At 42.1% G+C, this 23,553-nt stretch overlaps 1 protein-coding gene and 1 long non-coding RNA gene across 2 annotated transcripts in view; one reads left to right on the top strand and one right to left on the bottom strand.

The window, feature by feature from the left end:
* Nucleotides 1–10,075: 10,075 nt before the first annotated feature.
* LOC135449245 (uncharacterized) lies at nucleotides 10,076–11,157 on the bottom strand. Its single transcript, XR_010440697.1, has 3 exons — nucleotides 11,019–11,157; nucleotides 10,307–10,845; nucleotides 10,076–10,213 (listed from the first exon to the last, which is right to left on the bottom strand). It is a non-coding gene; the product is annotated as an uncharacterized LOC135449245 (long non-coding RNA).
* A 10,632-nt stretch (nucleotides 11,158–21,789) lies between these two features.
* RTN1 (reticulon 1) overlaps nucleotides 21,790–23,553 on the top strand; it is a 123,928-nt gene continuing 122,164 nt past the window's right edge. Inside the window, exon 1 of the mRNA XM_064714947.1 lies at nucleotides 21,790–22,323. Within this exon, the coding sequence (XP_064571017.1) occupies nucleotides 22,146–22,323 (178 nt within the window). The 5' untranslated portion in view covers nucleotides 21,790–22,145. The remainder of the gene's footprint in view (nucleotides 22,324–23,553) is intronic.

Raw genomic sequence — 23,553 nt, 5'->3', positions numbered from 1 at the left:
TAGAGTTACACACTAAAGCAGTACAGGACCTGAAAAATATAAAAGCTAAACCCCAAGGCATCAAAACAAGATTTTGAGGGTTTGTTGCAGGAGTGGTGTTGCAGTGAGTGTGCTCACAAGAGTCCATGGACCATGGGCACAGATGTGGTCAGGGGAGGAGAGCAGAGTGCTTGGTTTTGGCACTGCCAAAAATACATTTTATTTAAAAGTACAGCACTGTGGCAGTATCCCAACCTAGTTACAGCCTCATCTTCAAGATTCAATGGGGTAAAAGTGTTTTGTGTCAAGTCTGTCTCTTGCCTGCATGAAATGGGTCTGCTCTATTGTATCTGTAAAAGCACATAGGAAGGCTGAGTTATCCCAGATTAATTTGGGCAGAGCAGTTGGGAGTCTGTAAGGAGGTTATACCCCACCCTGAACAAACCTGTTAGGAAAATTAATCCACAAACATCAGAGGTTTATATCCAAAAAGGAGACAGAGGAGTCCTTTGACTTTATTTGAATAAAGGGAGAGGCCATGGGGCATTCCCTTGGGGTCTCTCCAATTTTTGGAGGATTCAGCCTCCTTTTTATCCCAATTTCCCAGCCACATTTCCCTTCTCTCTTTCTCCATTGGCTGAGGTACTTGAGAGGCTCAGACTTCCCAGTATGCCTGATACCAGAGATTCCCCTCTAATGTATAACCCTCCCTTTTAATTTTTAATTCCTGTGGGATTTAGGGATTTTTCTTCCCCATCGTTTCTTTCATTTTTCAATGCCAAATTCCATTTATCAGCAAACCTAAAGTTTATTTGTAAAAGCAAATATCTTTTTCCATTCATCAATCAGTGGAACCCTTCTTGTTTCTTTTATCTACCAGCAGCCCCACAGCTTGTTTGTAAAGACAAATCCACTATTCCTCTCAAACCAATAAAACTTCACTAGCGCTTCTGAAAACAACAGGTAAGGCATCACTTATAGAATGTTTTATTATTGCAGTAACTTCTTCAGCCAGCTCTGGTCTGGGTGTTGTGCTCACAGACAGAAATGAGATCAGCATTGATCTATAAATTAGCAGTTGCCTAGTGACTCATGGTCTTGGCATGCTCACTTTATGCAAACAGAAAATATCACTATGCAGTAATGGATGCACGCCAATTTTTTGTTAGGGTCACTGTCCCAGAGCTCACAGCAATTTTTGACATGAATTTTGACAGGGAGAGTAGCTTGAAAATGGAAAATGTTGATGGAAGCAGGGAATTGTTCAGAAACCATCATCTAGGTAGCTACAGAAGAATGTTGTCATAGACAGACTGCAAGGGGAAAAGAGCACACACACACACAAATTATGAACCCAAATTATGAACAAATTACTAACTTTATGAAAATAAGCAGCATATAATAAAATAGAATTTACAGGGTACAAGTTAATTGTTTTAGAAATTGACTTAAAAGCATATCTCGAAATGGGGAAAAATAATTTAATGATTATTGATCAATTTAATAAAGCTATCTAATCATCTTATTGACCATCCAAATGGGAGCTTAGGTCTCTGCCAATTAAATCTGCAAATGGCACAGACTTGTTGAGTAGCAAGTAATGAAGTTACACCCACAAAATTATTTGAATTACCTAATTAAAAGCTGATGGTCCAGCAATATGCAGTTCAATAGAGCTAAAAGCTCTCACACTAGGTGTGCATGGGCTACAGCTGCCCAATGGGTATTCCCATCTTGGAATGCTTTGGCTCAGAAAATGGATTAAGGGCGATCCACAGCAAACTGCTCTTGCTGTAGTGTTCTGCTTAAATTAACCAACGTGATTCATGGGTTTATCAAGTAGATGAAGCTAGAGAAAAGACCCAAAGAAGGGATTTTTCTTTGGTGTGCAGCACTCATAAAACAGCCCCTGTGATGGTGCGTTCATTTATTTTGTCTGAGATCCAGAAAAGGAGGCCACAATTTCAGCTGTGAACTGGAAACGAAACTTGATTGTTCACTGCTCACTGATGGATGCTGAAATGAATTGAATAGCAGCTTATAAAAAGCTTCAGAAAATTACAGCTGGTAGCAGAGGGCTTTTGAGTATGACAAGGAAATGTGCAGCCATGTCCAGCCTCTGCATTTTAGGTTGGCCAATGTATTGTAAAATGCATGTGAAGTATTGTCAGCACCAATGGGGTTGTGCTGTGTCACTGCTGAGTCCTCCTGCACCACCAATCTCAGCAGGATCAGCTTAGAAATCAGCACCTGTAAACTTCATCCTGGTAATTTCATGGTCAGTCTGGAAAAAAAAGGGCAAAGTAATGCTTTTCACTAATTTCAGCTTTATCCTTCTCGTAAATTGTCAATGATATCCAATGCACTAAACACTTTCAAAATTACAGTTTATTGTTTTTCAAACCCAATGAATGGTAAAGTAAATAATTTCTCCAAGAGGAGGGGAACAAAATTCTCCAAGCTTTCTAAAGAGGATCCGCATATATAGGAATTTGAGTGTGCTTCTCGTCTTAGAGGTGAAGAATAATTCCAATTGTTATAAAAGAAGAAACTGTGCTTGATCCAGCACTTTGAAAAACATCACTGTCTCCATCCTTTTGATCTTTCTTTTCATCCAAGGCCTGAGCAATCTTCACTGGTACAAAAGTAAATCTTCCATGGACGTGGAGTCAATACAGGCTTGTGAATCACAGAATCATGGAATAGTTGTGGTTGGAAGGATCCTTGAAGACCATCCCATTCCAACCCCTGCCATGGGCAGGGACATCTTCCAGTAGACCAAATAGTTCAAAGTCCAGTTCCACCCAGCCTTGGACACTTCCAGAGGTGGAACATCCACAAAAGTCTTTCATTTTGGCCCTCATTTGCAGTCTCTTTGCTTTCCTGCAGCTCCACTGGATCCCATGGAATGATGCCAGTGTTGTCCACACTCAAGGCTGGATTCTGGTCATGTTCTTCCCTGGTTTTGGCTTTATCTGCACACAGGACATGAAACCCATCTGCCAGAGCAGGTGTGGAAGAATCATTCCAGTCTTATGAGGCATCCTTATGAATAATCCTTTCCCAAGGATTATTCTGAAAGTGTAACTTGAGCTTGGATACACCAGGATCAAGAACCCCTGCTCCATGGTGGCAGGGAGGAGCAAACAAAAGGAGTCAGGAGAGTTTTGAGTAAATGCTGCAACAGAAGCTATCAAAAGTCTCTAGGAAATCTGAACCTTTAAAAAAGGTCTACCATTCATGGCAAAGGAATGGCACTTGAGAGCAGCAAAGAAATGCACTTAGGGATTCTCACCTGAGGAATTCTGTTCCTGCGCTCTTCCATGGTGAGCAGCACATCTCTGTGGCACAATGGAAACTGAAAACCTGCAGGACTGGAATAAGTGCCCTCAATAATACCAAATAATACCTTAATAGTTCTTTCTGGATGGAAAAAACCCTGCCTAAATCCTATAATCTCATTCTGACAGAAATTATGATAAAAGCACTTGAGATCTGATATCAGCAAATCTTCCTTGAGCTATTTGTATCTTTTAATGAAGAGAACTGCTGATGTGATTTGCAGAACAAGAATGCTTTAAATCATTGTTTTGAGCATGTAATGGACTCCTACATAACTAGCTTAAGGAAGTCTTTAAAAGAATATTTTTATTTCTCTTGTATTTATTTTTTTCATTAATATTTTTGGCCTGCATCAGAGAAACAAGGCTAGCAAGCCACTGGGGAAGACACCCCTTCATTCCAAGGCAGAATGGACTTTTCCAAATCATCCCTCTGTTCTGTTTCTGTAATTTGCTTTTAAAAGCCTCTGGTAGTGGAAATCCCAAAACCAAAGATGAATGGCAAATTTTAATCCAAATGAGCAGTGAAAGTTCGCAGAGAAAGTAAATGCAAGAGAAAATAATGGTATTCTAAATTACACCTTGATATTACTTTAACCTGTAGATTTTCTGTCGGAGAGCAAGAACCTGGAAGTTTCAAAGTCTCATCTGACTGTGTCAGCTCTCTGAATTAATTGTGCAAATTTGTTTTCCTTTATGTTGCCCAAGGAATACACTTCTTGTTCAAAATCATGAGCTGAAGACTGATAGCAGGAAATTGAATTAATTTGCTTTTTATCTTATAATTCTGATAGAGGAGAATCCCCCCGATTTAGAGTTTTGAACAGCTTAGTATATCAAACCCCTTCAAGATATAAATATTGAAAACATACAAAACATAAGGCCATTTTGAAATAATCTAACAGGAAATCATATTTAGCAGTCAGCAGGTCCCCACTGTAAAATAGTTAGAAAACAGTCTAAAGAACTCAAAATTGCTAGAAATATAGAATTAATAATTAATAGAGCTAATATTGTGAATGAATAAGTTAATGAAACATCCAGAAAGCTGCTAAACAATGTCATACTTTAGGCAAAGGAAGACTGAGAGATGATCAGCTTGTATTACCATAAAACAACTCTATTTTGTAAAGAAGAAATTAAGACTCTCTCTTTGCATTGTAGTTAATTTGAAAAAAAAAATTGAAAAAAAAAAAGTGAAGAATTCCAGCCCAGTTCTGAGGACCACAATTGATGTATTTCTTTTGAAAAGGAGCATCAAAAACGTGTCTTTGATCCCTCTTGTATGGCCACAGGTAAAAATGTTCCAGGACAAAAGGATTATGTATGAGTTTCTGTTATGAAGTGACTCTGCTCTGACAGCTGGATGTGCTGATTTTCCAAGGCAAGGGAGAATTTTGAGAAGCCCAGGTGACTGAGTCCATCTGAAATGTGGGATGATTCCATCAGGAGAGGCTTCAGCCAGTGCAGCCCTGAGTACCAGGAATCCTGACAACTCTCTGCAGTTCTCTGGAGAGGGATTATGATTTCAAAAGTGTGGCTGAAAGGCTGCACTCACACTTCTGGGAAATTATTTTAGCCATATAATACACCAGTCTTTGTGGGCATAATATAGGAGCTAGATACTGGGGCTCAGGGCACTGCAGTGTTTCATTTTTGGGGTGAAGCAAATGCTTTTCTATGATGCTTCTGTTGAAAAGTTCATGTACACATCTTTTCCAGACCTTCATCTTACCACTTCTCTCACTATTTATAAGGCAATAGAAGAGAATGATAGAAAAAAATAAATACAAATATAGAATATGATAGAGAGATAGAAAAAAATAATTTAAAAAATCATTGGAAAAGACCTTCAAGATCATCAAGCTTCAAATCCCACTAAACCATACCATGATCACATACACTCACTCTGGGAACACTTCCAGCAATGGAGGCTCCACCATTTCCAGGACAGCCTGTTCCAATGCTTAACCATCCTTCATGTGAAGAAATTTTCCCTGTTATCCAACCTGAACCTCTCTTGGTGCAGCTCAAGACCATTTCCCCTTGTACTCTCAAGAATCAGACCTGGATCTGGATCTCCTGTGCTCTTTTAGATGCAACTGGAAGAAGAGCAGAAACCAAACATCATCACCTTCACCCCCCCCAAAAAAAGCAAAACAAAGCAATAAAAGCTTGAAGAAAATGCAAAATCCACACAGGGCCTGAAGGCAGTCACTGTTCATTCCCAGAATGGGGAAATTGTGGGTGTGTGTCTTAGGAGGGAATTTCCAGCCAGTACCACAAAAAGGAGAATTCCTCTTTTGGCAGAAACACAAACACTGACAGCATCAGGTGCTTGGCTTCCTGCAGAGGGAGGGAAATGTGGCTCCTCAGAATGCTGGTTGTAGGACAGCATCACATTCTTGAGCACATCTCGGGCCAGCTGTGCTTCAAATTGTTTATTTCACTAAACTAAACTCTTCATAAAACCCAGAGGAGCAATAGTAACAAAGGCTGCCTTGCTATCAACAGCAACACTCACGTGTGAGCAGACAAATTGCCTTCTGGGGTTAGGGGGGACAGCAGGCTTAATGAATTCAGCTGATGAGACTTTTTTCTTGGTTGTGCTTCCCACAGACCAAATTAATTCCAGCAGATGAGTAAAAGATGGAAAGACATGCTAATTAGCAGCTTTTTTTATGAACCAGTTCTCTACTTCAGAATCTAATTAGCTTTCTAGATAAGGCTTAGGCTGAAGTTTGTTTCCCCAGTGTAAGGATTATGTTCCTGTTTTTCCAGTGTTTGAAGAGAAATGCTTTGGATTTATGGATATTCAGTTGTATAGTCCTTACTTATATATCTATAAATTGTATATAAACTTAAAAAGATAATGAGGGCCCTCTCATTCCAGCTCTGGGGAATTAAACAGCACAATAGGTTCCTCCAAGACAGAGAAGGCAGAGGGAACACAAAGGATTGCAAATTATGGATAAGGGCATTTTACCAGTGATGGAGAGCAGTTGTGGTTGTGAGACAACAAACTGAGGGAAAACTGAACAGGGGGAATCTGGGGGGAACCACAGTAAGAGGACAAAAGGCAAAAGCAATTCCCAAAATCTATTTGTTTTTCCTACAGTTTCTATGTTGAAGGAAGAAACCAGAAAATATTTACTGGAAAACAAGGATAGAAGCAAATGTGAAATCTAGACAAAAGTATGAATAAATAATGTGGCTGTTTAGGTTCAATCGTCTGTGAGGATAAGATAATCTCCTGACAAAAGTTCTGTAGGTTTGGGGGAAAAAGAGAAGTATGATAAATAGCTGTGCTGGAAGAAATAGAGTCATAACACTCTGCTGTTTACAGCCCAGCACACTGGGTTTACTACCATGAAACATTTAATTTTAAAAATTCAAAGCCATACTGGTGAGTAAATTCTTCCAAACTTCCAGGCTACAATTTTTAATCAATGTTTGAAAACAATTAGGAAAACCATGAAAGAGGCTGACATGCTAAGCGAGGGCCAAACTTGAACTAAATTTTGCATTGAGTCTGATTTCAGAAGCACTAAAAATAACGGGATGCTAAAATATTCTCTGATTTATGACACCCATGAATAAATCCCATGAATAAATCCACAGAGGAAGTGCATGTACTGTACTGCAATGGTGGCATGTAGTGAGTAAAGCCTTTTTGACTGTCTTAGCATGTTTGGAATACAAGCTCTGAGCCTCAAGACTACACAAGCAGAGGACTGAGGTGAATTAATTTGCTGCTTGGTGTTGGTACAGGTCAACCACAAAGGATACTTTAAAAAAGCCACTCAACACCCCAGCAAAATCTAGCAGTGTGACAGATCTAGGACTGTGCTGCCACAGAGGTAATAAAGACAGGCTCAGGAGTCTGCTTTTCCCTTCCAAAACTAGCTCACATTTCTAGGGACATGCTGAAAAAAAAAAAAAGATAGAGTAGAAAGAATGAGAAAGATGTTAAATTTGGCGATGCTAATGAAACTCTGCATATTGAACGAGGATCGAGTCAGACTGAATCTCTCTTGCCAGGGAAATTTGATTGCTTTTTTAATAGAATTATAAAATGCAATGGTAAGAGGGAATCCAAAATTTCCCTTGCATTTGATGGAATATGTATTTGAAACCTCTTAGAACTTAATTGAAGGGGATTTAGAGGGGGTCTTGTAATACCTGTGTGAGACCCTATAATGAAACCAGCTGTGTTCAGGTGAAGTCTCCAGCTTTCAATAAAACAATGATATCTCAGATGTCTTAAAAAAAGTTAGTGAAAACACAACTTGATGCTGCCTCTATCAAATCAGTGACAGAGGGCACTGGAGCTGCTCCTACTGCAAGGAGGGAATGGCCACACTGATTTCCCCACCCAGATACATCAGACACAGCCAACTCTGTCCTGATCTCTTCCACTCAAAACTATGGCCAAATTAATCTGCTTGCACTGCATGTGTCCCTGAGGGCTGTTTATGAGATTATGGTGTGGGAGACAAATGAGAAAGTGGTGATGTGTGGATGGGAAGCAGCAAACTGCTGAACATGCAGCAGTGCAACATGCTTCTAAATTCTAGGGCAATGTGCTTCTTAATTCTGGTTCAATGGTCAAAACATTCCCTTCTCACTGACTGCAGTGAGATTTGGTATTGACAATACTCTTGGAAAACCAATTTGGTCTTTCTGTGGGATTTTAATGCCTCTAGACTCTCAGTCACCACAGGAGATACCAGAGGTCCAAGTTGGATAGAAGCCAGGCAGAAAGCAACAACGTTTTTAGCCTTAGTTTACACATAATTTTAATCTCTAGAGTTTTGAGTTGCAGTTGGATTCAAAAGATGCGAATTAGATCCTTTTGCTGCTGTTTTTTCTTTTTTTTTTCTTGTTTTTTTTTTTTTTTGTCTGGTGTTTCACCAGGATTGGAGGAGATGGATGGAGCTCCTATTAAGACAGTTGTAACAAATCCAGGTGTCCTCCAGGCTCCCTGAAGAGCAGGGACTCCAAAACCAGAGCACACGAGTGGCTGAAGGATCTCTGTTCCAGCACAGCTGGAGCAAGGATTCAGAGCTGGGAGAAGAATCTGCAAGCTTGTGATTGCAAATGTCCCTGCAGGAAGTGCAGAGACATGGATCAATGCTGGCCAAAATTGATCCCCACTGAAATCCTGGGAACAGAAAAGAAGGACTTACAAACACTCTGGAAATGAGATACAAGCAAAGGAAATGCAATTGAAAAAAAAAAACCAAAACAGAAAATTGGGGAATTTAGTGGCTACAAGAAAATGGACTGGGATTAGATGAGGTGCAGTGCAAAGGACCAAACCTAAGCTCACAGCTTGCTGATTTTTTCCCCTGCTTTTGCAACATCTGTGAGGGCATGACGGAGGGAAGTGGGGGGGAGGCTCAGTGAGCTGGGGGCAAAATTGCTGAATTTTGGGAAATTTTGGGAAATCAGATGGCTTGGGAAAAGGAGGTAGAGAGGGCAGAATGTTCAAAGGATGGATCCTCCCAGTAACAATCAGGGGGACAAGTGCTGGCTTTGTCCTGCTCATCATACTCATAAATTATGTGGAAAACAGAGAGCAGTTGTTGGAACCCTGGATACTGAGAGTTTTGGACTTTCTATGATGAAAGGCACAGACCTCTAGAGAACAGTATATTTGACCTGAAACAGTGGAGAATGCTTCCAAAATTGAATGATAGAACTGGGATTGTGGGTGTGGAGTTTGGATAGAAGTGTGTAATATCACATGGTGGAAAACTTAGAGTTTAAGGTTTCAGTAATATCTACAAATCTAAGATGGAGGTTTTAGGGTAGTGACTGGTCCTTCTTCTTCACCTTCTCCATGGGTTTGGGTGGTGTTTGGTAATAGGATAGAAAAGTCTGCATTGCAGGACAGGGGTGGTTCGTTATTCGGTTAAAAGTAAAAATAATTTAGATGCCATTTCTTAATTGGATAGTTTAGCTTTAAAAGACCTTGTAGAGAAGGATGGTTAACCATTTTGTAGCTTGATAGTAGAATGCTATAGAACTCAGACTTATTAGACTGTGATATAGGTAAGAAATAACAAACATCTGAGTCTGAACATGAAATTCAATCTCAAGCACTTCAATCCTGACCTTGACAGAGGCAGAAAAGAAGTCAAAGAATCAACAAACACTGATGTGACAAGGACTACAAATTATGTGGAATTAGGTTGGTAAGAACTAAAGCTGTCTGCAAAGACTTGCAAAAGGGACCTCATAAAATCTGAGTAACTGGATCATGTAAGTGTAGATATCAAACTCCACATTGATAGCTGGAGGAGGAACAGGCATGAGTAGATATGCACCAATGAGCTCCAAATTAGCTATCACATCTCAAGAAAAATGATCTGAGTCATTGTGGATAATTCAATGAAAATATCAGGAAAATATTTGGGAGCAATGAACAAAAACCCCAAAGAAACAGACAAAAATTTAATTACCAATGAGGGGTGAGACAAAAATCCAACACACTGCAGCAGCAAATCCCCAGTGTACCCACACCTTACATTGTGCAAGCAGTTTGACCTCTTCCCACTTCCTCACTGACAAATTTTTTTTTAATATAGCTAGAAAATCTCAGGGAAGAGTACTGAAAATGATCAGCAGCATGGAATATTTTCCACACGAGGAGAGGCTACATAGAAGTGCTCCCCTTGGAAAGCAGAGGACTAAATCACAGAGGTATATAAAATACATAAATTATGCTCCACACATGGCATGGAAGATGTGAGAACTATAGCCATTATTTCTTACTGTACAAGCGCACCATGAAATCATCAGCAGGTTCTGAACAAACAGAAGGAAGTATTTCTGCAAGCAGTCTATAATTAAATTGTGGAACTCATTGCTACAGGATGCCATGGAAGCTGAAAGCATAAATGAATTAAAAATGAGATTAGACAAATTTATGGATTTGCCTCCATCAAAGGCTGTTAAACAGAAGGATGTGGTTTCAATACCTTTCAGCAAAGATTGCAGGAAATCTCAAGGCTATGTTGAGGAAGGAGGGCAGAGGATTCTCAGTCCTTCTGAAAGGGATCATTTAGCTCCTGATTTTCCCCTGTGCACCTTCTCCAAACAGCTGAAACTGGATTGTCTCAGACACAGGATCCTGAACAATCCTTTGGCTTGACTCATTATGACTCTTTATAATTCTTCATTTCATTTCCCTTTTCCCTTTATCTGCTTTCAGTTTTTATGAGCAAGCCATTGGATGAACAAAGTCTCACTGCTGTCTGAGCAGACTTCACAACAATTTTTGACTTCTGGGGTTGTTGGACAGTTTTAGCTGTGCCTTGTCTTAATGCTCAGCACCTGGAAAAAGCAGGGAGGATTTTCAATTAACTCCTGGGTGCATGAGCCATGGAATTAATTTCTCTTGATGCACACTGGAGGTGTTTTTGAAGACTCTGCTAGGCAAGACTGGGCAGATGTCTGAGCACACCATGGACTGAAGGCACAGCTCTGACTGCTGAGGATGATCGGGAGCTGAGCTGGGCTAAAAAAAAAAAAATATCTAATGAATTTCCATTATCTAAAAGAGCTCTTAAAAACACAACTGAAAAAAAAAAGTGTAAATAATCCAGCTCTGGAACAGGATGCAAACACCAACTGGAGAAAAAAATTAAGCAGCTAGGAAATGGAATCTGGAAATTAGTTTTAAAAAATTACTTCTTTTGTAAATGGATACATCTGGGAATCACTCTGCCTTTCCTCTTCCCCATATTCCCATTCTCAAGGGGGGGCAGGAATGTAAGTAGGTGCATAGGAAAGCAGAGGTTAAGTGCACAGCAGCAGGGAAGTGAATGACAGTGAAATATTGAAATGGAAATGGGGGTGGTCGATTTGCTCTGCATATACAGGGGCATTATGCCATGAAGCCTCTTGATTTAACCGTGGTGAAAGCACACCTGTGGCACTGCAGCTGGATTCAGAAAACTGTTAATAACAAAACCAAAACGAATTGCACCAAGTTTAAAACCCACAGCAAAAGGAAAATAGGGAATGACATTAACAAAGCCATGAATACATCAGCAGAGAAAACACCAAGGAGGGGGAAAGTTCTTTGAGCTGAAGTACACTGCTGGCACAAGAACAAATAGCTGTAAACTGGCCATGAATAAATTCAGGATGGAGATTAGAAGAATTTATCTAGCCCTAAGAGGAGTCATTTTTTGGAACTGTTTTTTGTAGAAACAAGAGAGACAGATCACTCTATTTTCAAATGACAGTGAACAGCTTACATGATATTGTTGCCTGAAATAGAAAAGGACTGTGTCTGGCAAGCCAGGAAGTCCCTTATATCTTTATATTTTAAGCCATTCTGTATTATAAGATAAAAGTAGATTTGAGATCATAAACATTTGAAGGGCAGGGAGAGAATGACTTTCTTGAGAAACTTCTGAGAGTGGTTATGCAATATTTTCTCAAAGGGACTCATGGATGACTCATCATTTGGGTTGTCTAAAATAAGGCTGAATAAAGCCGCAATCCAGGTAATTTCAAGATGTGCCAGCATGATGAACAAGTCAGTTTTAATTGTCACTCTTCATGAGGAGCCATGTCATGGAGTGATTCAAACCCTGGAGCTCAATGGCAAAAGTACAAACCACAGGGAGGTGGATTCTGTGAAAGCTGCTGAAAAGGAGGAGGTGGTGGCAAAAAGTTACGAATGTTGGGCTGGGGAATCTTAATTGCTCACCCCAAGTGGTGTTAGGTTTCCTTTTTGCTGACATAAACAAGATTTGCTTCCTAGAGAGGACGGTGCAGGAAGAAATATTTGATGTGGAGGATGCTCTGAGCAAGCTGGGCTAGAGGAAGGTGTCACTGCCCATGGCAGGAGAGGATTGGAACTGGATGATCTGCAAGGTCCTTTCCAGTCCTAGCTATTCTCTATGTCTTCAAAAGAGGTTCAGGACCACCAATTCCAGCTACCTAGCTCAAAATGTCATAGAAGAGCTTCAGATTCGGAGGCCACGTGGCTCCTGAAAACCTCACAAAACTGGGGCAATAATAGCCTTGAAAGTCAGTACCTAAAAGATGAAACTTCAAGTATAAGAATTGGCCAGTGCAGACTGCAAAATTAGCTGCTAATTTTAGTTTTACTAATTTTTAGTTTTAAAAGTAATTTTAGTTTTACATTTGCACAGTTTACTACTCTGTGGAGATCGCTTGTGTTTAGGTTTGTTTGTTTGGTTGGTTTTTGTTGTTTTGGTTTGGCCTGGGTTTTTGTTTTGGTTTTTTTGTTTTTGTTTTTGTGTTTCTTTTTAAATATTAAGCTGCCATTTAACTTTGTGTTTCACTTTGGGAAAATAAGATGTTGGAAATGTTCAGTGCTCCCCTCTTTCTCAGGCACACAGGAGGGTGCTCTGCCATCAGAATGACAAACACAGCACAGGGTTTCTGTTCAGAGCTGCTGGAACTGGGCTTTCCAGACCAGTGGTGAAAATGATGGCTTGGAGACTGGGATATGTGGAAAATTGGATGGAAAAGCAGGTCAGAGTGTTTTTCTCTCACAAGAAGAGCCACTGGTGCTTAGATTTAGTGCATTTTTGAGATAACCTGGATCCTTTGCAGCTTATCACTGTGGCACCAGGACAAGGCATGCTTTAGGTAAATAGTGATAAGGTAATGACTTCACAGAAGTGTTTTTAGCAAACTAGAACAGATCTTTAACAAGATGAAGATACAGATTCTAACTTCATTGATTGGTTGCTTTAACAGAAAATAAACCAAAGTTAAAGTAGTCATGCTTGGGAAATTAAACTCTCCCAATGAATTTTCTGATTTTAATTAAAACTGCAGGTTTGATTCTTTGCATTGTAAGAATCATTTCCATGCAGATCAGTACAAGGTCATTTCATTGTTCTCAGAGATATCTTTTAATCTGCCCCCTTGAGACTTGCATTCCTTGATTAAATAAATATGCTCTGGGAGCATTTATTATCTGACCATGCCCACTCACACATCAGATGCCAGGCAGTTTCCCTTTTTTCTTAATATACAATCCAATTGATAAAAGCATTGAAATTCTGGGCTCTGTCCAACACTGACAGATGAATAATTAAAGTAAAAAAAGACTTCAAGTTCTCACATTTCTTTTTCACGGTCTCACTTGATGTAACTTTCAATACTGAGAATACCAGAGCCGGACAAAACTCTGACAGCAATACTTTCACCACCAAAAAATATAGGTTTAGAATCATTAATTATTTTTTACTGACTCTGCTAAACTGCTTCAGCTGGGAGATGAAAATGCAAATCCAGAATCCAAGCCTCTGCTTTGAGATAGTGTCATTCAGCTTTCACAGAAGTGATCATATTAACCAAAATTATTTCCAAACTTATTGTATATAAAACAGTGAACATTTAAAAGTGCAGGAAAAGCCCCCCTATTAATGAGAACAAAGGTAACCAATCTGATAGTTTGATACAGCTGCAAGTAAGGGATGCTAAGAAAGCTCTGAAAAATCAGATAAAAAATGGAATGGCAAATAATTCCTCCCTGTTTTCACAAGTCAAGCAGCATCACGCAGCTTTTAAGTTTTCAACTCTATATTGAGTCATGCAGTCACTTATTATGTGTTCATCTCACTTGGATTCATCATCCCTAGCTGCAGAGTCAGACTTGCCAAGATTCTGCCTTTTCTCAGGAGCCTTTTTGGGAATGTCACAGGAATTCTGTGGTGTGACATGGAGGAAGGACTCAGTCGTGGCATCCAGGCTAATTTTGTCCAGAAAGAGCTTGTGAAACCTGTTCTACCAGCAGCTGAACAGAGACACTGCTGACCTGAAATGTTTCCTTTTAGCATCACAGCCCTCCTTCCATCTGGATTTGGCCTTTCTGTCCTGCAAGCTCATTTATCTCACTGTTTTTCCCCCAGAGCCCATCTCCATTTTTCTGTGTTGACTGAGGTCCTGGACTTCACAAAGCTCCTGCTCCTGGGGTAGGTGACAGGATTATGAGGACATGTGGCCTTTCCACCCCTTGAAGGCAGGAAAATCTTGGGGGAGGAATGTTGGGACTTCCAATATAAAGTGCAGAAAATATCCAACTCCTTCCACTTGCTTGAATTTTTCTCAACAATTCCCCAAGCTGTGAGAAGGTCAAGAGCTCATGTCCTCTCAGAGCATCTTCACTGGCTCTGATCTGTCTCTGATTTCTTATCTATTTCTCTACCATGTTCAGCTGTAATGAGTTGATAAGAATTCAGATAAGGAAATTACAGTGAATGGGGTCTTGTTATTTTTTCTTCTTGGACACAAAAAGGACAGATTCTGTATGCCTTACTCTGGGAAACCCTCCCTGTAGTGTTGTTTGTGAGCTGTCACATAGATGAGCTGTAATCTGCAGCTCTGTTTTCATAATGTTAAAAGCCAAAGGTTTTATGTTGATGCAAACTCTGAGCTTTCCAGGGCAGCGAATAATTTCAGCATTTTGAGGAAGATAGAGGATAAAGATGTCCTCACAATCCAGCAGAGGGCCCTGGATCTGATTTCACTTTTTAAAATTTTTTTTCATTATTATATTACTTATACAATGGAGCTGTTCACAGGAAACCAGCTAAGCCTTGCATTCAGTTCAGGTTTTGATTTTTTTGGTAAAAGTTAAGTTACATTAAGAAAAGAACATGGCACAGGTTATAAAAACAAATAATCAGATTTATTTACTTAACCACCAACTCCACTGCAAAACACAGAGAATGAAAAAAAAAATGATGATTTTAGAGGTTATTTATATCAGGGATTAATCCTGCCTGGTTTTGCTTTTTCAGCACTGACATCAGCTAGAATCTGGTGAATGTAGGCTTGTGTTCATTGCAGGCATTTAATTCACAAAATAAAGCCACAGATGAGTAGAGCTGGTGAGAATTTGCAGGTTGCTCTCCCCAGTTTGAATAATGTGATGTACAGAATGCACTACAAAGTGATTTTGAAATGTAAAACATTAATGCTCCCTTTGAAGGGCTGATATCAAGTGCCAAATGATATATCAATTAAATGGAAAACAAATCCCAACCCTGTAAATATTGTACAAAAACCAGCTTCTTTGAAGTCAATGGGACTAATTACAAGTGTAAAATAGAGCCTGGTTGTACAGCACTTCAGTTAACTGGAGTTTAATTCCATGAATTTAATAAAAAATAGATCTCAGGACTATTCCAGCTTGGTTTCACACTGACAAAGGGCAATTCCTGCCTGGCTCAGCCACCTGTGGGTCTCTGGTACCCCAAATCCTGCAGGACAGGGTCTGACCCTGCACTGCAGAGCTCCACAATTCCCATCTCAGAGATGGAATGGGTGGGCACCCACTGGCAAAAGGGTGTATTCAATATTCCCAAACCCTCTGGAATCCCGCCCAACCTTCAGCTCCAAAGGGCAGCTGGACACATCCAGGATTTCCTGTTTTGGGACAGAGCTGCTGTGCTCAGGCTGGGCTGGGTGACAGGCATCAGCCTCTTCCTCAGACAACTCCTTCCCATGAGCAGTGTTTAAATTAAAAGTGAGAGATGGGGAGTTCTGAGCTGGATTTTCATTTATGGATTAGCCCTGATGGATGCTGTAAAGCTGTTCTTGCTTCTCTTTTGTATACAAAGCAAGAAAATTAGGCCTGTGCTATAAAAATGGGAGAAAAGAGAAATACATAGTTCATTGAGGGAATGTGATTCCCAGCTATCAAGGTTACACTGAGGCAGCAATTTCAATGTTCAGTTTTCCCTCTCCTCAGACCATTTAGATTAAATTTGGTCTCTCAGGTTACCAATAGCATCATGCCTTTAGATGAACCAATGTCCTGCATATCAATATCCTCATCCCAGCTCTTGGAAGCACTGCTGATTACCCTCAGGTGACAATTGCTTAGAGGTATCTCGGGGAGCAAAACATTGGTTTTACCAAGCATGTGTTCCCTTTCACAGCAGTTTTTCAGATTATATAAATTTTATATAATATATATAATAAATACAATATACTATATAATATATAGTATATAATATAGAATATACTATATAGTAGATAATAGATAATATATAGTATATTATTATAATACATTATATTATTATATATGATATATATAATATATAACATAACATATTGTTATATATGTTATATAAATATATATAATATATATTATATAAATTTTCATATTGCAGCAATTCTGGATCCCAGGAATGGAGGTTGTGCCTCTCAGTTACACTAAAAAGAGCCATCTCTTGTGGGTTTTGGAGGGGATTGTGGGGTTTATCTCCATTGGCCAAGTCTCTTGTACCCTCTGTGCCATGACAAATTGTAAACGAAAACCATTTGAGTCTCCTCCAGCTCACAAGCTGTAATCTTTGGTGTCCATGGGTTTCCAGAGATGTGCAAATGGTGCATAATCAATGCTCAGAGCCTGATAAAGGCATGGATCAGCATAAATCAGGATTCAGAAGCCAACCCCTAATGGACTTGCTGAGGAGCTGTGTAATGTACAGAGCACTCTGTGCACAAATAACTTCTGATGTAATGCAAGGGAATGAGAATTCATTAAAAAATCTCTTTCTGCCTCTCTGGCTGTACCTTTCAAATACCAGCCTAATTGTCCTGTGATTGACACAATTCTGGCCAGACCTTTGTCTCTCTTTTTTCAGCTTCTCCCTAAGCAAATTTGTGGATATTTTTATTGTAATTATCTTTTTGTTTGTTTTCACTGTTTAACCAGTATCAAACCACTGCCCATATAAACTTCTGGGATGGCTCAGGGCTCACATGGACTGTCTTGTCTCATCCTTTCCTTTCAGCTGAATCATTAACAGTGCAATTAAACAGCACCAGACCCAGTGGTGTCAGTCTGAACACTTTCCTCAGTGATGATTTGCCTCTGAACTGCTCTGCCAGGACTCAGAGAAGGAAGTCCTGTTCCACACAGCTGGGAATCGCTACAGGACAAATTCTTATGCAGCTTCTTATGTGAGGATGTGTTTCCCTGTGTGAGACACAGGGGAAGCAAGGTGGGCTGCAGTGCAGATGTGGTGAACTGAAAGAGACTGTAGCTCCTTCAGTGTTGAAATATTTTCTGTGGGATAGGGGAGGTTGTTTTATTTATCTTCTGTGATGGTGTTCACAGGGGTTCTTGGATTGGGGAGGAGATGAGGATCTGACTCCATGTTTCAGAAAGCTTGATTTATTATTTTATGATATATATTACATTAAAACTCTACTAAAAGAATAGAAGAAAAGGTTTCATCAGAAGGCTAGCTAAGAATAGAATAGAAAGGAATTATAACAAAGGTTTGTGGCTTGGGCTCTGTGTCTGAGCCAGCTGACTGTGATTGGCTATTAATTAGAAACAACCAACATGGGCCAATCCCAGATGAACCTGTTGCATTCCACAGCAGCAGATAATCAATGTTTACATTTTGTTCCTGAGGCCTCTCAGCTTCTCAGGAGGAAAAATCTTAAGGAAAGGATTTTTCATAAAAGTTGTCCACGACAATTTTAATTTTCCTATTTATGTCAAAAGCCCCCCTTTTTCCCCCTTTCCTGTTTCCTGTTGCAATTCATTTATTCTAAAACCTCAAGAATAAATCCTCAAGGAAGAGGAGAGGATTTTTTCCATTGCTGAACTCCTTGATATACCCTGCCAGGTCCTGTGCTTTTTGCTGGTAATGCTACATCTAAACCACAAATCCCCTCCAGGTCCAAAGTCACTTTGTCCCAGCATTGTGCAGCATCCCCAGAACACAAAGGGCTGTAATGGAAAGAGAAGCAATTTGTGTGTCTGTGTTCTCTGACTTCATATATTCAGGGGTTTACAATGTCCAAAGGGTAGATCAAGATAATTAAATACCAATAAGCAGAGATAAATGAGCCCCATGCAGGTCAGTTTGCTGCACAATACAATACAAACTACCAGGAGCTTTTGTAAACACATTGAAAATAAAAAGAATTATTTTTTGTTCTTTGTGCCACTTAAACTCACACCTCCCTTAAATAGGTATTAGATTAAATCTCAATCCAGCCTGATTTTCCTGTGGGGAATTTAAATAACCCCTGTAAATTAACTTCATGCAGGACAGCCCAGGTTGTGCCAAGTTCAAAGTTTTCTCTACAGCATGAAAAATGGACTAATCAAGATTTTTGAGTATTGTCTTTTTGCCCCTGTTGATTTTTTTTTCACTCATCCTGGCAAACCAAAGCTTTGCTATCAGAAATGTATGTACCACATCTGTGATGGCCAGTAGGAGCTCAGGGTTGGATCCAAGGTTTGAAATCAGACCTGTGGTTTTCCCTCACAACATTACATGGTAATGAGCGGAGCTGACTGTATTGCATGATGGTGTTCCAAGTCACCCGAGGACTGTACAGGAAATGGTGAAATAAAGTCCTGGGTTTCACTACAAGTGGGATTCCCAAAGAAAAGAAAAGGAAAAAATATTTTGCTTTATTTATTCACATACAATTGTAAATGGTAATTTATTTACTTACATACAATTCCAACATTACGGTTGGAAAAGACCTCCAAGATCTTCAAGCCCAACCTTTGACCAATCAATGCCCTGTCAACCAAACCATGGAGTGCCACCTCCAGACATTTCTTGAACATCTCCACCTCCTCCCTGGGCAGCCTCTTCCAATGCTTGGCAACCATTTCCTTGAAGAATTTGTTCGTGATGTCCAACCTGAACCTCTCCTGGTACCACTTGTGGCCATTTCTTCCTGTCCTGTGCCTTGTTCCCTGGGAGCAGAGCCTGACCCCTCCTGGCTGCTCCACCCTCCTGTCAGGGAGTTGTGCAGAGCCAGAATTTCCCCCTGAGCCTCCTTTTCTCCAGGCTGAGCCCCCTCACCCCCTCAGCTGCTCCTCATCACACTTGCTCTCCAGCCTCTTCCCCAGCTTCCTTCCCTCCTCTGCACACACTCCAGCCCCTCAAGGTCTTTCTTGTCATGAGGGGCTCAAAACTCATCACAGGATTTGAGATGCAGCCTCCCCAGTGCCCAATCACTTCCCGGTCCTGCTGCCACTTTTTTTTTTAATACAGGCCAGGATGCCATTATCCTTTTCGACCACCTGGGCACTCTGCTGACTCCTACTTGTCCCCATTTCTATTCAGTAAGCAGAATAGGCAATCCACACTCTTTGTTCTCAGACTTTTACTGTAGTAACACTGCCTGTGCTCATGGAGAAGCCCCAGCCCACGATAACCTTTGGTCTGTGGAAATGAATCATTCCTGGTGGCTGTGTGCACACATTCTGATGATGCTGCCTTATCACAAGGCCTTTGTGATGGCCCATTGCTCAAATAGCAGAGCTGCCAGGGGCTCAGTGCCCTTCTCCTGAGAGCTTCAGTCCTTTGCACACTCAAAGAGACTCGTGGAGCATCCCAGAGAGTGGTGGATGCAAAAGAAAATGGGAAACCCAAACAAGGATGTGCATTAAAAACTACGGCAAGACATATTTTTAAAAGCAAAACATATTTATATTATTAATTTCATTAATATCAGTGTTGACATCATCAGAATCTTGCTGAAATCATAATCAGACATTGTATATGTCAAAGGGAGACCCATGAATTCATAAAATTAATCTCCTTTGCTCATGAGGTAAACCCTAATGATATGGGATGGGTTTTGGCATTACAACCATGATGACTAAAATCATTGCTGCTGATTTGCAGCAAACATGTCCTATCTTGAAATAAAGAAAATCTAATTAGCCTGGGCATGTTCTTGGCTGTGAGGCTGCTGAGGCCCTGGTCCGGCTGCCCACAGGAACTGTGGCTGCCCCATCCCTGGCCGTGTTCCAGGCCATGTTGGGCTTGGAGCAGCCTGGTTTAGTGGAATGTGTCCCTGTCCATGGCAGTGGGTGGAACTGGATGGTCTTTGGTCTCAGGTTCCTTTCATCCCAAACCATTCTATGATTCTCAGGCAGCAGCAGGATATAGCGGTGGATAAGGGCAATAATTCCCTGCGGAGATAACACAAATGGAAATCCTCAAGGCTACTTTTGAGGCTTTTCATCTTGAGTTGTGGTCTCACCCTGGATTTTCTCCCCCTTTGTCTTGAAAAAGTGGAAATGTTCAGTTTTCAAGCCCAAGCATAAGCCTGCTGTAGCTGGACAGGGTCTGAAGCTTGCCTAGGGATGCTGACACACAGCTCCCAGCTGGAGATCACTGCTGCAACAGGCAGAGAGCCAGGTGGGAATGGAATCTTCTGACTGGGGCAATTATTTTCTACTTTGTAGCTTGACCTGTCACATGACAAGAGAGAGGCCCTTCTGCAAGGCAGGGAATTTGTTTCTTTGACCTGTCCATGCCAGAACTCTGTGCAGTGCAGGAATGATCCCATACCCTTTACCTGAGTCCATTTCCTCACCTGTAAAAGGACAGCAAGGAAACTTGCTCCTAGCTCACCTCAGAAGTGGCACAGGTTCTGTGAAAGCACAGACCCTGACCAGTGCTCTCACCTTTGCTGTGTCTCATCCTGCTGCTGCTTTCACTGACAGCAAAAATCTCTGACATTTTTCATTGCTCAGTACACACACACGAGTTTTGTGAGGCAGTGAGCAAGCAAATATAATGAAACAACAAAGGAAAGGAAAGGAAAGGAAAGGAAAGGAAAGGAAAGGAAAGGAAAGGAAAGGAAAGGAAAGGAAAGGAAAGGAAAGGAAAGGAAAGGAAAGGAAAGGAAAGGAAAGGAAAGGAAAGGAAAGGAAAGGAAAGGAAAGGAAAGGAAAGGAAAGGAAAGGAAAGGAAAGGAAAGGAAAGGAAAGGGGAAAGGGAAAGGAAAGGGAAAGGGAAAGGGAAAGGGGAAAGGGAAAGGGGAAAGGGGAAAGGGGAAAGGGAAAGGGGAAAGGGAAAGGGAAAGGGGAAAGGGGAAAGGGGAAAGGGGAAAGGGGAAAGGGGAAAGGGAAAGGGGAAAGGAGAAGGGAAAGGGGAAAGGGGGAAAGGGGAAAGGGGAAAGGGGAAAGGGGAAAAGGGGAAAGGGGAAAGGAAAGGGGAAAGGGGAAAGGAAAGAGGAAAGGAAAGGAAAGGAAAGGAAAGGAAAGGAAAGGAAAGGAAAGGAAAGGAAAGGAAAGGAAAGGAAAGGAAAGGAAAGGAAAGGAAGAAAGAAAGAAAGAAAAGAAAGAAAAGAAAGAAAAGAAAGAAAGGAAAAAAGGGCCCACACACAGACACCTGCTGTGAGTTTATTTTGACAAGTGCCAATAAGCTGCGTTCGTGTCTCCATCACGGCTGCAAACAGAGAGGAGCCAAAACAAACCCCGGGGCAGAGCGCGGCTGCCCTCGCTGGGTTAGGGGCAGAGAGAGGAGAACCGGGCCGGTTTCAGGCCGGGCTTGCAGAGCTCCGTGCCCGGCGGTGCGGGAGGAGCCGGCGACGCTCCGTGCCCGGCTGCGGCGCCTGCGGGATGCTCGGGAGCGCAGGGATGCGGAGGAGGAGGAGGAGGAGGAGGAGGAGGGCTGCGGGAGGGGACAGGGAGGCGTGTGCCCGCCTGCCAGGGGGCTTTTCCTCCCTCACCCGCACGAACCGATGCCTACCCTGCCGAAGCAGTTAAACGGGGGAGAGAGCAGCAGCCCGGCTGGCAGATTCCTGCCCTGTGATATGCCAGCCACAGGGTGACGCAAGGGCTGGAAGGCTCCAACTAACAAGCCATTTTCACCTGCGTAATAAGCGCTAGTGGAGATCCGGCAGCGGCGGCAGCGGCGGCGGCTCCCGGTGCCCGCAGCCGGCCAGACCCCAGCGCATCCCCAGCCCCAGCCCCGCGGCCTCCGCAGCCCCTCGGCGGCATCCCCAGAGCCGGAGAGCAGCGGGCGCCTCGCAGGCAGCATGTCAGCCCCGCCGGACCCGCAGGACCTGCTGCTGGCGGGCTCCGCGCTGCACTGGGCTGCGGACGGGGCGGCCGGGGCTCCGCTGCGGGATGGAGACGGGGCTGAGCAGCGCCAACAGCTGGGATTCGGCTCCGCCAGGGAACACCCGCCCGTTACCATGGCGACTGCATCCCCAGGTAAAAGGCGAGGGGTACCCAGGGATGCTCAACAAAGGGGCCCTGGCGGCGGCAGCGGCATCGTCTCCCGGTTGTCTCGTTGCTGACGCTTCCTCTGTTTTCCTCCCAGCCTGGCTGCTTGGAAACATTGCTAACGAGTTAGTGAGAAAGAGAAAATACCCAGCAAATGCGGCCTTTGCAAATAGTTATTTTTGCTGATGTGGGGGAGGGGGGACGCAGGAGACAGCCAAGTTCCCTAAAGCTCTTTGCAGTTTGTCAGGCACAAGACAGCCAGATTTCAGGCAAATGTCGAAAAGAATTTGATTTCACCTGACTTGGTGTGGATCTGTCCTCATTTGTCATACACCTGTTCACATCTGGAGTGACAGATCTCAATGGACTTACTTCAGCTATTCCCCGTGCCCCTGGAATTCCTGCATGGCCACTTGTATTATTTCAACATGCAGCTTTTAATGGAGTGCCTATTCAGAAGTGTTTGTGCATTTTGTGCATGCTTTTAGGACTTGTTCATTTATTTGTGGACTTCTTGCTTGCTGTGTTTTCCACTTTTGGAACACCAAGGTGTTCTTGACTTCTGGTGCATTCAGTTTAGGGTCTGCAGGTTCTTTGATTTTCTGTTTATTTTTGGGATGTGTTCAATTTCCCTTGGTTTAGGGCTGCTTTCTTTAGTAGATGTATTAACAGCAGGTGTATATCTGTTAATGGACCCCAGGAGGCTTCAGCTCCCCATAGCTTCTGGTAGAAATGTTTGGGGAAAAATCACTCTCTTTCATTCTTGGTGACAATTCTCTACTTTCTTTCCCACTGCTGTGTGTCAGAGAACCCAAACAGCCAGAAACCCCAGCCCTGGGGGAGCTGATGCATCCCATCTCCCTGGGAAGTAGATGTTTCCATTACAGAGCCTGAAGCATTAAACTTGTCTTGAGTAAGTTGAGGGTCAGGGCTCGGGACAGGGATCGATCTCTATTATGCAATAGCTGCAGGAGCATTAGGAGCTGCGTTTTTGGGCTGAGTCCCTTCTAATCCCCTCCAGTCAATCAGCACAGAGAGTGGCTGGCCAGGAGCAGCACAGTCTGTGTCTGTGTGTGCTGCTCTGCTCGTACCCACACGAGTGGTTCCGTGGGGTTTCAGTATGTGTCAGTGCCCATGGATGTGTCCCTGCTGCCTGTCTGTGACTGAGCTCAGGGGTAAAACAGGACCCAGCACCCCTCAGCTGATGTGGGAAATGTT

The sequence above is a fragment of the Zonotrichia leucophrys genome, chromosome 5 (assembly GCF_028769735.1).
Source record: "Zonotrichia leucophrys gambelii isolate GWCS_2022_RI chromosome 5, RI_Zleu_2.0, whole genome shotgun sequence".
In the NCBI taxonomy this organism is placed as follows: Eukaryota; Metazoa; Chordata; class Aves; order Passeriformes; family Passerellidae; genus Zonotrichia; species Zonotrichia leucophrys.
Note: the sequence above shows the minus strand (reverse complement) of the source record. Positions and strands in the feature narration are given on the sequence as shown.